This window comes from Neovison vison, chromosome 1, assembly GCF_020171115.1.
Source record: "Neovison vison isolate M4711 chromosome 1, ASM_NN_V1, whole genome shotgun sequence".
NCBI classification, from domain to species: domain Eukaryota; kingdom Metazoa; phylum Chordata; class Mammalia; order Carnivora; family Mustelidae; genus Neogale; species Neogale vison.
This window is the reverse complement of record NC_058091.1, coordinates 197,661,226-197,675,281: the sequence shown is the minus strand read 5'-3', so window position 1 is coordinate 197,675,281 and position 14,056 is coordinate 197,661,226. Positions and strand designations below refer to the sequence as shown.

Here is a 14,056-nt window from a genome sequence, read left to right as displayed (position 1 = left end):
ATTATGCTTTGGTGCAACCATAAACAACCTTAAAACTTCAGTGGGTTAACGCAGCAACTGTTTATTTCTCACTTGTTACATTTCTTTCATGGCTTGGTGGAAGGTAGTGACTGGTGGGTGGTCTCTGTTCCACACGGTCACTCAGGGACCCAGGCTGGTAGAGGTTCATCGTCTAGAATGTCTGTGGTTGTGAAAAAGAGAGAGAGGGAGAGAGAGATGGAAAGGTGGAATTGGAGCTCTTCTATGCTTCCATCTAGGAGTGTCACACTGCGTATTCACCCACTGACCACTGGCCAAAAGTGGTCACAGAGTCTCAATCAACTGTAAATGGGGTGGGAAATGTGGGGCAGTAGATGGGATATTTGGTGAACACCGCTGTTTCTGCCACAGTATCCAGGCAGGAATCACACAGAGGTACCCATAACAAATGGATATTATGGAGACTTTCAGTTAGGAGTCATAAGCAGATAGGTTGTATTTAAAGCCACCCTCACTTTCTCATTATCTGGATCCCAAAAACCTACTATGAGCAGTGTTGTCACCCTTTTTTGGTTTGAGAGAATAGGAATTCCAGTGCCGCTGATACTCTTCAGACCTCCCTGTAGTGAACCTATCAGCACACTGATGTCTTCATTAGCTCACAAAACAGATTATAGTTTAGGATTGAAGGCAGCTTTTGAACTCCTCTAAGAGAAAGGGCTGGTCCTCAAAATACCTGCCTAGGCACAGCCTGAGGCTCAGAGCACAGGAGAGGGGACCACAGAGGTGAAAGAGGGCATTTAAAACTATTTTTAGACAAAGATACTGATAAGCAAGTTCACAGAGGAAAAGTTGCTTTCCGTGGTAGGTAACAAAACTCACGCCAGGGCTACCACTAGGTGTCAATAGTAGGAAAGGAAAAGATGAAAGAAAAAAATCAAGGAAGGTTCTAGAGGAAGATGTAGCTCGGTTCCAAGGAGAGGAAAGGTAGAAGGTGTCTCCACACTCCCCCTAAAGTTTTCTAGGCATTTCATATTACATGATTAACCCCATTAATACTTTAGGTAGAGATAAAAGAAACCTTCCATTTCTCTCCCTTTTATGTATGTATGGGTACATAACAAATGTCTTCAGTTTATTAGAAATCAGATTTAAGGTCAGTGAATCTAAAATGTGTCTTATTTTAATGTCCAGATTATGCCAAGGCAAGAAAGAAAGATTTTTCATTAGATACAGCAAACTTTATTAGTCCTTCCATGACACAAGCTAAAGACTGCTAACATGTTCCATGTGCCATAAAATAATTTGGATGGCTAACTGATAATGTAAATCATAATAATCCAAATATATTTTATTATCACTTTGGTAAAGCAGCTCATCCAAACTAGATGGTTAGTGTTTGCTTGGGTCAGTGAAATAAATGGTCAAGAGGGAAATTATTATTATTTAATTACATTAAATATAGGTTGTGTTTTTCAACCTTGAGTTCACACTGGAGTCACTTGGGAAGTTAGAAAAAATATATTGACTCCTCCTACCCCCACCCCTACTCCACCCCCCAGGTTTCATTGGTCTGGGCATCATGACTGTCTAAAACTCCCAGGTAACTCTAAGGCATAGCCCGAGTTAAGAAGTACAGCATTAGAAGAGGTCAAGGACACTTTAAAAACATGCCAGACTCAAGTAGTTTCCAGCTTTGAACACAAGTAGGAAGTGGATTTTTGTCTGGGTTTTTTGTTTCTGTTTTTGTTTTTAACTCGGTAAGTACAGAAAAAAAGTTGCAATGTTCAAAAAAAATAAAGTGAAAACCAACCACCATCTCCAATGCAACCACTGTGAAGTTTAAAAAAATTTTTTTTCTTTTAAAACCTATGTACAAACATACCTATTTGGATCCTTAGAAATAATTTTTATTTACACTAAAGAATTGTGTATTGTATACATTCCTTTTTAACACTCAATACATTCATGAAAGCTAGTCTGTGAGTATCTGGCTACGAAGTAATTCACATGTCCACACGATTTTATTTCACCTTCCTTCCCTGTTGCTGATCTTCAGATATTCTCATTTTTTCCTTTAAGTAAGCGTCCTTATACATGGATCATATGCACTGCGAGGAACTTTTGGAAATATTATTAGGTACATATATAATTTGGAAATATTATTAGGTAATAATAATATTATTCTGAGAGTGAGATTGGTGGGCGCATTTAAAATGTGTACGTGGCGGGGACCTGGGTAGCGCCGTTGGAAAAGCCCGAGACTCGTCCTCTAGCCCCAGGCTGAGTGTAGAGATTGCTTAAATAAGCAAATAAACAAATAAAATGTGGATAAATGTAGTGACAGTAACAAACATTCCAAAACCCATAGACGCCACCTACGTTTTGTCAGCACTCTTTCCTGACTTATCAGTGCGGAGGTCGCAGCGGAGCACGGTTCAGGGGGTGGGGAGGGTGGGGGTCATCCGCCTGCAGTGCCACAAACGCAGTCTCGGGGGCCGGACGCTCTCGGGTCACGTGGGCGACTTCGCCCCGCCCCGCGGAGGCTCCGCGCGGTGCTCAGAACCCTGGCAGGCGCAGTAGGGTCACGCGGGCTCGGCGGCTGGCTGATCTCGCGGAGGCGGAGCGAGGAACTCGAGGAAGGTAAGTTCTGTTCTCGCGCGGGATGGGGCGGGGCTCGCGAGCGCCGCTGCTTCCGCCTGGCGGCCGGCCGGAGCTCCGGTTTCCGGCGGTGGCTGCCGGGAGCTGTCGAGAGGCATGTCGGTGGCCCTTGCTCCCGGCCTTTCTCAGGAGGGGCACGCGTTACTTAAGCGTTAACCTCCAGGCCCCTTCCGCCCAGAGGCCTGCCGAGCTTGTTCACCTTGGAGTCTGGGCCCACGCCGGACTCGCCTCCTGGATGAGGCAGGAGGGGCGTTTTTGTGTTTTGTGTATGTGTGTGTTTTTGTTTTTTGTTTTTTTAAATGAGCTTTCCTGGCATTTGTGCGCACTAAACCTGCCCAGGGGTGTTTGTAGCTCGGGCCGTCGTAGAGACTCGTCTCCCGAAGTCTGTAGGTGGAACGGTCCGCCGCATCAGGACAGCCACACGTCGACGGTGCGGGTGGTTCCTGGGCGCCTCTCCCTGTAACGACGGTTGACCGTCTTTACGAAAGTGTTTAATACAGTTTGAAGTTAAGCGTTGATAAAATTATCAGAGCTGGAAGGACCTTAAGGGATGACAGCTGACATGATTGGAGCGTTTCCCGCGGGCGGTCCTGCTCTAACACACTTGATTTATAGTGAGGCGTGTTTCCCCCACCGCAGCCCTATGTGGCAGACCTTTTTTACGAGCAACTGCAGCGCCGTGAAGTTAAGCAACTTGCCCCAATTCACACACACAGCACGGATTCAAACCCATATGAACTCACCTGTGATCACAGATCTCTAATAGCAGGGACATGGTAGCGGACCCCAGAGCAGCTACGTGACTTTATTGAATGATTAGGGAACTATTCCGTTCTAAACATCTGGTGACGCAACTACTTGCACATTAGCATTCCTAATTAAAAAAAAAAAAATTCAGAACGATGTTTGGTGATACACATATACATATATACGTTCACAGATATCTTTATTTTGCTAAAAGGTTTTGTACTTTTAAGGCAGTTTATTTGCAGGCCAGGTGTTTTTATAAACCTGTGGATGCTACTTGGATGAAATGTTAAGATTTTACCAGTATTCCCCAAATTTCGACTCAGAAGATAGAGGTTTGAATGTTGACTGCTACTTGGTGGTTTTAGGAAACTTTTCGTTAAAAAGGATCCTTTACTGGGGCGCCTGGGTGGCTCAGTGGGTTGGGCCGCTGCCTTCGGCTCAGGTCATGATCTCAGGGTGTTGGGATCGAGTCCCGCGTGGGGCTCTCTGCTCAGCAGGGGCCTGCTTCCCTTCCCCTCTCTCTGCCTGCCTCTCTGCCTACTGTGATCTCTCTCTGTCAAATAAATGAATAAAATCTTAAAAAAAAAAAAAAAGGATCCTTTACCCTTAGTTTACTCATCTGGAAAGTAAATATACTATTTACCCCTTGTAGTTTTTGTGAGGATTAATGAACTCAGGTATGCAAGCAGTCAAAGAGCTTGGCTCTCACTGAAGGATAGTTTTATCTACTATTATTCTGCCATCCAAAGAGATATCTAAGGCATTTCTCTTCTTTGAACTAAAAGCAAGGGTGTCACCCCAGAGTTATGCTTTCTGATAATGTGTAGACCAAGGCCCCAGACTTAGTAAAAGTGCCTTTGTCAGAGCTCAAGAGGACTAACAAGTAAGTTCCTGTAATTTCATGTCTCTCTTGTTTCCAATGGTTTATGGAAACTTTTTTTTTTTTTTATTCAGCCTGTGCTGGAAATGTATCTGATAGAGATTGATGATCCATTTAGCTAAACCGTAATTTTATATGATGTTAGCACATTTAGAAACCTATTTGAGGCATAGGCCTAAAAACATTAAGAGGAAAATCGAGCGAAATGGTGAAATTTTTCAGAAGTAACTTTTCTTCATCTAGCCCCCAAACTGTATAGATTAGTTAATTTTTCACCTTTTTATTTAGTTAAGATTTGGTATCTTACAGTTGATTCAAAATAAAGGAAATGTGTGGGCGCATATGAATAGTGCATCAAAGTAATAGTAATTACAATACATACATACAATATATACAATACAATAAATTGACTTTTGTTACTGTCTGAATGGACCGTGATATTCACAATATTTAATTAAATATAATGTGGGTGTTAATTACAAATATTACCAGATATCATAAGTAAATATGACCATTATTTGAGAGATATGATAATACTTTCCTAAGCAAAATGCGAGACTGTAATCATAGTTCTCTGAAACCTTTATCATTGAGTGCAGCGTTCTCTGCTCATTTCTTTTTTTTTTTTTTTTTTTATCAGCCCCTGCAAAGTTCACTGCAGTTTTCCTTGCTTGGGGTGCAAAACCTGCTGAAGCTCTGTTTAAAGAGACTGAAACTTGAAGGATTGTATTTTGTTCTCATTTATTTGTAAGTGGGGGAGAACTTAACTTTTGATGCTATTCCACATCTCATGTATTTTGTTACTTGCTTGATACTAATATTTCTTTTCTAACTTTTTAGCCTAGAAAAAGAAAATACTCATTAATTTCCTCTTCTAGTGCCAGCTTTTTAAATAAGCTGAATAAATTCTCAAATAGTCCCCTCATGATCTAAGTCCACAGGCACATTTTCTTGGTTTTTGGGTCATTTGCTACACAAATATAGGATACAACTCAAATGTTAAAAGAGTAGTTTTAAATATAAGATTAAATGTGATATTTTGAGACATGGAAGAAATTTTGTGTTTACTATCACCTTGCTTTTCTTTATAAATTTACTTTATCTGTACATATCCATTGTAGATTGTTTTGTTTTGCCTGTTTTTGCACTTGGTAAAATAGAAGCATACTCTGAATTCTTGAAAAAATTTTTCTTTTAAAGTTATATTTTTGAAATTAATCCAACTTGATGTCCCCATTTTTTACTACTATGTTGCATTCCACTGAATGAACATAAAAATTCCACATTCTATGGTTGATGCATTTTGAGTTTTTTCCTGTGTTTTGCGTGTCTTCTGCATGTCTCCTGGTGTACCTGTGCATGTTTCTCTGGAATATAGTTAATGAGGGGTTAATGGATCATGGATATGTTAGAAGAGTCTAGGTAATGCCACATTGTGGTATTGCTAATTGATGTCATCACTACCAATTTCTCCATATCCTTACCAATACTTGGTATAATTTTTACCAGTCAACTGGAGAGAAAATAGTATCCCATTTGTGACTTTGCCTTGCATTTCTTGTATTTTTTCCTACTGATGAGGTTGAGCATCTTTACGTGTGATTACTGGTCATTCAGACTTCTTCATCTATGAAATGTTTGTATCTTTTGCCCATTTTTTTTGCACTTTCTTACTGGTTTATAGAATTTCTTCATCTATTCTGAATCATAATCCTTTGTTGGTTATATGTGTTGAAAATTTTGCATTTTTTTCCAGCCTATTTCGGTTCATCTGTTCCCATTTTTCTTATCTTTACTGCTCCTCTATCTGTCCTGTCACAAAATGTTATAAAAGCTGCACACCCAATACTGTGGAGGTAAATACTGCCACCTGAGCATTTTGTATACTTTGGGTACCTGCCAGTACGAAGCAAAACAAGATAACTGTTTAGAATTACAGTAATGCAGCCTTCTGTCAGCCATAGCTAATCCAGAAAATCATGGCATGGTCCTCATTGACTTTTCATAAAAATACTGTATTTTTGTTTTTCATTGTAAACTAATTTTTAACTTTTTTGTTTGAGTATAGTTGACACATGATGTTTTATAAGTTTTGGGTGTAAAACATAGTGATTCAACTTCTCCATACTTTATGCTGTGCTCACCACAAGTGTAGCTACCATCTGTCACCATACAACCTATTACAATGTTACTGACTGTATTCCCTTTGCTGTGTCTTTTATTCTCTTGACTTATTCATTCTGTAACTGGAAGGCCATTTCTCCCACTCCCCTTTACGGATTTGCCATCCCCATCCCCACCCCCACTCCCACCACCACTTCCCTTTGGCAGCCATCAATTCTCTGTATTTACAGGTCTGATTCTGCCTTTTGTTACTTTGTTTATTCATTTGACTGAAATCACATATTGTTTGTCTTTCTCAGTTTGACTTATGTGAAAGTTTTTTTTTAATAGCATGTTCTCTTTTCCATAATTTAAAAAGTAACTAGGTTAGTTAGAGCAAGAGTTAACAGTGCAAACTCCAGAGTACAAAAAGTACATCTTTGTAATTTCCTAAACTTGGTTTGTGTAATGCTTTCCTTTATACCTTGAATTCAGAGTTCCTTCCTGCCTCTCGCCATCAACACACACACACACACACACACACACACACACACAAACATGCCACTTGCTACACTTCAGTTTTGGAGCCCAGGCTTATATTGTAAGATCTAATACCTGTCTTTGTTATGGCTTAGAATTACCCTTCTCAAAATAGTAGCCTATAAATTCCTTCTTTCAAAAGCTCACTCCTTACACATTCACATAGAGATTTTTCCTTATAAATAGTAATTTCTGTTTTACAAATATATTTTTTAAATGATCCATGCTCTTTTCCTCCCAACATTTCTAGACTTCCAATCAGTCATAGAAGATCAAATATTTAGAGAAGCCATCAGAAGGCCTGGAGACTCTTGGTCTTGCCACATAGCAAATTTTCCCTCTTGCTGTGGGGTAGGGATTGAGTCTCTGGTTTATAACCATTCTAAGCTAGGTTCATCAAGGTCCAAGTGCCCCTTTTAAAGAAATTACATATATATGTTTTATGTGAAATGTTAAACTAAGACTTGAATGAAATTAAAATAGTAGTTCCCTGTTATTAACAAAAGGTATATCATCATTCTGTACAACTTCCTATGAATATGACAATATTACCGTATTTGAAGAGAACACGGATTTGGAAGGATCATCTTTCAAAATTAGAATATTTGAAGTTGACATGTGATTTATCATTTTGTTAAGTATCTTAAATTATAGACAATTGTATTTTGTTTAATATCATGGACATTCCATGGCAAACTTCCTAATGTTTAACACCATCTGGGTCTCTACAACTATCATGGGCCATCACTTGGATTCATTTCCTTTTCCTTTTCTATATGTAATTACTTATCTTGTGTAAGGCAGAGTTGGATGCCTCTCAAGTTATCTGGAACTTTCTCTAGTTTCCCAATCTGATGAAATCCATAAATTAATACACTTGTTAAAATGGACCACTGCAATAGCTTTCTGATTTCTATGTTTCCTTCTTATTTTGCTACAATCTATTCACACAGTGAGGGCATTATTTTAAAAATAGATCATGTCACCCTTCCCTGCTTTACACCCTTCAGTGCCTTCCCATTGCTCTTAGACTAAAATCCATACACAGTGGCTCCTGTCTGTCTCACCAGACTCACTTGTTATGCTCCGGTCTCCTATCTGTTCCTCAAATTAACCAAGTCTCCTCCTTCCACCCCCTTCTTTCCTCAGGCTATCATATTTGTTATTCCTTCAGCCTGGAATGCTCTTCCTTCAGCTCTTAAAATGTCTAGTTCATTTTCATTTTTAGATATCAGCTCAACTATCCATCCAGAGTCACCTTCCCAGGCTTTTCTTTGCAAAATGGCCTCCCTTTTCTCTTTCATATTGCCCAGTTCACTTTCTTCATGGCTCTTAAGGTAGTGTATAATTACCTCATTTGTGTATTTGTTTACTGGTGTTTGTTGTTGATCTCACCAGCTAGAATATAGTATCTAAAGGACAGAGACCTGATCTGATTTACTTCCCTGAAGTGCCAGTCACATGTGTTCAGAAAATACTTATTCAATGAATGATAATCTCCAACAAGGAAAGAGAACTTGGCAAAAGGAGAATCTGAAGATCTATTGTTGAAATTTTTATTTTGAAATTCTGTAATTCTGTGCTAAAGATTATTGTCAGTAGTTACTTCTTGAGAATTTTGTTTGCTTTTTAGACATATATTCCTCCCTAAATAGATTACAGAGAAACTTGTCCATCGGTGACCAAAGAAAAAAAGTAGGTTGTGATTAGATGTTACTGTGAACTTTTAATTTCTTTCATATAATTGTAGTGATGCTCCAAGATAATGGTCAAGGTACACATAAGATCTCATGCCCAAATGCTGCAGGCAGCCTCTTTCCTGTCCACCCATATCAGAGAGTGAACTTGCCTTATGCTTGTTGTGAAGCTGGGTATTATCCAGATGGTTGAAGATCCCCACTCTCCAGCAGAGGGCAGAAACCATGCAGGGATATCTGAAAATTTAATTACTTTAAAAGTAAAGTCAGTTGAGTAATCTCAGTTTGTGTCTTGGGATTTTTATTTCACTACATGCAAAGGTTGAAAATGTGCTCTTGCCTAGGGAAGAAGGTTCTTGCCAACCCTAAAATAATATACAACGTTCTTTGCGCTTTCTGGAAGTTATAGACCACCACAGCCTCTACCCTGAGATGGGGAAGAAAAGCAGGAATGTTTCCAGAAAATTTGGGATTAACTCTAATGGAAAGAGGGTGGGGATAAGAAGAAAGAGTTGGAATTAGGAGTGGAGTAGGAAAAAATATAGCAGTTCTTGCCAAAACAGGATGTATAGTTTTATTCAGAAACTGTCATAGCATAAAACAAAAACCCCCAAGTGGAAGGCCCTCGGGAAAATCCTCTACAAGGCCAGGTAGTCCTGACACTGATGTATCTTGATGTTTCCTTCTCACAGGAATTAACAGACCATGATTATGTTCTTAAATTATTACATAAGGTCTCCTTGAAAGGGTTGGTTTCAAAAAAGTAGCCTGAATATCTGTGCTGATAAAAAATTTAGAGTACCTGAAAATTCTGCACGAAGACTTCTTTGTTTAGAAATATGGATTTATATACTTATATAAATTAATTGAAGAGAAAGCCATCTCTTTTAATTCCCAAATAAGGCAGAAGAAAGTGATGTTAATTCCTGTCTGAGTTAAGAAAATGAAATGCGCCCATACATACCTATCCTCTTGTACTAGAATAGTTATCTGGTTGATTTCTAAGACAGATCCAGGCAAAATCAAATGAGTCACCTCAACCAGGAGATACAAGACTATTCAGACTATCAAAGAATCCTACCTTTAGGAGAAGGCTGAAAATAACACTGATAACTGGGTGTTGTTTAGCATTGAAATGATAGGAAATAAAAGAGCAGTGAAACGTCAATCTCTGGGTCTTGGGACTTCTGAAATATCCATTTACACAATGAAATGAATCTGAGTCCAGCCTCAACATGGGTGGGGGGGTCTTCCCTAATTTGGACAAGCTTTAAGAGTCTCTAACTCAAAATCATGACTAACTACAACCCAGTATTTATGCATGTTTTATTTTATATAGCTATAAAAAAGCCTTTATCAATCTTAGAGATCTAAATATATATATATAAATGTGTGTGTATGTGTGTATATATATATATATATATATAATATCTGTGAGTTAAGTCGTAGCCAATTTTGTGAAGACTACTTTTTTTTTCTTTTGTTCAACTAGCATGGATGTTGATGGCTCTGAACAAGATCCTGAAATGAAGGAATATTCTTCTGTCTGTGTTGGCAGAGAAGAGGACCTTAAAAAATCTGAAAGAATGACAGCTGTTGTGCATGATAGAGAAGTGGTCATTTTCTACCACAAAGGAGAGTATCATGCTATGGATATTCGCTGTTACCGTAAGAGTTGATTTTTCATTTGTAAACCTTGTGTATTTGTTTGCTAACCACTAAACTATCAAAATTTCAGGCTTTTTCTTTTTTTAAGTGACTAGATATGATATTTAATTTCTTTACAGACTCAGGAGGACCTTTACATTTGGGAGATATAGAGGTATGTAAAATTAAGTCTATCCTCTACAAATTCATGTTTCTTATTTATAGTCTATATTTCATTCTGTATGCAAAAAATCATTTATATTTGGGTTTGAACTGTATTTTAATGCTTTGAGTATAATTGCTAGTATTCCAGGAATTCACAGTCCTACAATATAAAGAAAACTATTTCACAGATGAATAGAGGAAGTATGCATGGCTTCCGATCTAGCAGTTAAACTCTGAGATATCTATCCTACAGATACCATTGCACAAATGTTCAAATATATATATGGGATAGGTTTACTGTGGCATTATTTGTTGCAATGAAAAATTGAAGGCCACCTAAATGTTTTAACAATAGGAAACAGTTTAAATAAACTTGAATAGCCATAGCCATGCTATGGAAAACTATGTAACCACTGCCTCATTAATTTGTGAGGCAGATCTGTATGTGTTGGTATGGAGGGATGTCAGCAATATATTTTTGATTTTAAAAAAAGCAATTCATGGGATGATAGGTCTAATGAGATCCCACTTTTAAAATAAAAAATATTCACTTTGTTAATTTATACATTTCTACACAGTTTGTTTTCAGTGAGTATATATTATGTGAATAATGTAGTAAAAATATAAATATGTATATTTTAAAAAGGTAACCACACATTGAATGCTTATTTCAGGAAGGAATAGGGAACTTACTTCCTTGCATTCCCAAACTAGCTAGCTGCCTTATTTCTTGTTTTCTATTTCATAAAACTGAATGCTACATCCCTCTCCTTCCTGCCACCAGCACCGGCCCCTCCTCCCCCCGCCACCACTGGTACAAAATACAAACTGAAACAACATGTAAGCACCTAGTGATGATAATGTGAAAGAATTTCCTTTAGTTTTGGACCATAATGAGACCTATAAGATTTTGTACTTAAAGTGTGGTCCACAGACCAGCAACATCGATGTCACCTGGGAGCTTCTTGGAAATACATAATCTTGTGCCCTACCTTAGGACTACTGAATTTAAGCAAGATCTGCATTTAAACAAGATCCAGGTCATTCCCATGCTCTTTAAAATTTAAGAAGCACCAATTTAAGGCCGTTAAAAAGTTGGGAATTGACTACTTTGGATTACAAATTGCTCTTCAGTTACCACATACACTCATGCCTTTAGTAACTCTTTATATTTGAAACTTTCCATTCTTCCAGCAGCTAGTGAAAGTTCCTTTAGAAACACTTGATGCCCTTGCCCCATTTCTGTCAAGGAAATGACATTAACGTCTAATAGATAACATCATAGCTTAAATCACATGGTACAGTTGCCCAAGCTCATTTCCTGATAGAGTTCTAACAGGCTGCCTTTCTAATCAAATGCAGAGGAACTTGATGACTGCTAAGATTAGGTTCCACCTTATGCCGAATAATTTGTAAATGGAAGGAAAAAAGAGAAGCTGGCCTATTCTTTAACCTGGTTTTTCTGCGACAGAATCTGTTCTGAGCCTGAGATTTATTGTGAATGTTGCAAATGTCAGACTATTAAATCATTTATTTTCTTCCCCAGGATTTTGATGGACGACCATGTATAGTTTGTCCCTGGCATAAATACAAAATTACTTTGGCAACAGGAGAAGGACTATATCAGTCTATAAACCCTAGAGATCCATCAGCAAAACCCAAGTGGTGCTCCAAAGGAGTAAAGCAAAGGATTCATACAGTGACAGTGGACAATGGGAATATTTATGTGACTCTTTCTAATGAACCTTTTAAGTGTGACTCTGATTTTTATGCCACTGGAAACTTCAAAGTTATTCGGAGTTCTTTCTGATAAAACTATATGGCAATGAAAAATGTTGTGTATGTTTTGAATATATTAGAATAATCATACTTCAATACCAAAGAGTATTAATTTTTCCAACATAGGCACATTTATTACTTATCTTTAAAAATCATATAAAGCTGAACAGTTCAAAATTATACATATTTACTGTGATGTAAGGATTATCAGGATATATAAAATGCATTTCATCCGGTCCTCTGGATTGACTGGAACGTGAAGGCTATAGGTTTGGAATGTGCATTTTAAGAAGGGTGGAAATATTTGCAATAACCACAATGAAGAAAAGGTAGAAAATTAAATTTAATAAGAAATATGGGGGTAATCCCTATTTTGATGTAGCAGGCTTTATCATGCAAAAGTTTTAATATATACAAACTAAACAGAGTAGCATAATAAACTCTCATCACCCACTTCAACAATTATCAGTATTCTTCCATTTTTCTATTCTCGTATTCTTGTTTCACTGATACCTTGACACACTCTCCACCTCTGCCGCATTTGGTTGTTATTCTTACTTTTTATAGGTAAAATTTAAATACACTGAGATGCTTCAATCTCAATTATTCAGTATTTCCAAATATATAGCAGACTTTTGACACTTAAAACACTGCCTCCAAAATGGGATCAATTTACAATGCTTCATTTAAAAATAAGACACTTATTCAACATTTCCATAGAACACCTGGTGCTCACCACAAGTGCACTCCATAATCTTCCTGTACTGCACATCGAAACCAAATAAATCTTGGCTCAGTTTCTCTCAGGCCAAAGCAAACACTCTCACAAGTAAGGAAGACACACACAGCTGCTGCCCAGCCATGAGAGATGTGAAGTCTCTTATACAGTGAGCCAATGTGCTTTGAATGTCCTATGTGAAATTTTCAAGCAAAGGTTTGTTTTTGAGAATGTTGTGATGTATGTAGAACTGAATGTTTTATGTAACTGTTACAGAGAAGAGATAGAGGGTGTTGTTCCTCAGTCCTTCCTGCTGAGTTCACAGGCAGGGTGGATGCGAAGTCGGCCCACCCTGCTTTCACATGCCTGTTATTTACAAACAGCACTATTCTGGTTGCCTGGTGCCCACACCATACTGTAACACTCTGGGTGCTTACCATCTAAAATTTGGCAGCAAATATTAGAAAATAAGAAGTAGAATCAGAACCAGATGATCACATTATGAATTCAGAGTGCAAAAAAACTGTCAAAATTGGAACTTTGTCTCTAAACACAATAATCTTCTTAATGGTCTAGGTTTTAATTAAAGCCCTAAACCTAATACTGAACATTCTAGGGGGACCACCTGGACTCTTTTCCTTGGTTATTGTATAAATAATAAATGAATTAAGTACCTATCATTAAGGGTCTGCTTACTAGACCTTTGCTACACATTATTACATTTCCTTTTCTAATGGAATATGGGTAACATGAGGTGATACACTTGTTACTCATTTCTCAGACTACTGAAAACCCAAGCTTTGATTTTTATAAATACTTTTCTGGCAATAGCTATTTACCTGGTACAGGAAATGTACCATCACTCGATGGGTAAATCATAGCCATTATCTCAGGTGCTAACACTCCAATGACCAGTCAGGCCTTAACACGTGTCCAGAATTTAAGACATGTGGAAGAAACCAAAGTTTCTTGCCTGCCTTCTGCGGGCAAAACAATGGCCCTCATTTGCTGGCCAGTTACAGAAGCATTTTCTCTCAGGACCTGGTGGCAACAATGAGGAATATGGACTTGATTTCTGGTTCTGAATGTGTTCCTTCAGATCTGGAAATAAAAAATGTCATGTCGTATCCTACCCTC

General features: G+C 38.1%; 1 protein-coding gene across 1 annotated transcript; it reads left to right on the top strand.

Moving 5' to 3' along the window:
* Positions 1-2,568: 2,568 nt before the first annotated feature.
* Positions 2,569-14,046, top strand: RFESD (Rieske Fe-S domain containing). Its single transcript, XM_044265321.1, has 5 exons — positions 2,569-2,622; positions 4,911-5,017; positions 10,103-10,278; positions 10,398-10,432; positions 11,969-14,046. Exons 3-5 carry the CDS (start codon positions 10,104-10,106, stop codon positions 12,230-12,232), a joined length of 474 nt encoding a protein of 157 aa, XP_044121256.1. The 5' UTR covers positions 2,569-2,622; positions 4,911-5,017; position 10,103; the 3' UTR covers positions 12,233-14,046.
* The last annotated feature ends 10 nt before the right edge of the window (positions 14,047-14,056 follow it).

Excerpts from the sequence above, each read along its gene's own strand:
- RFESD (XM_044265321.1), top strand. The coding sequence starts at position 10,104 with ATGGATGTTGATGGCTCTGAACAAGATCCTGAAATGAAGGAATATTCT. Across the intron at positions 10,279-10,397 it reads TATGGATATTCGCTGTTACC|ACTCAGGAGGACCTTTACAT; the intron begins GTAAGAGTTGAT and ends ATTTCTTTACAG. Across the intron at positions 10,433-11,968 it reads TACATTTGGGAGATATAGAG|GATTTTGATGGACGACCATG; the intron begins GTATGTAAAATT and ends TTTCTTCCCCAG.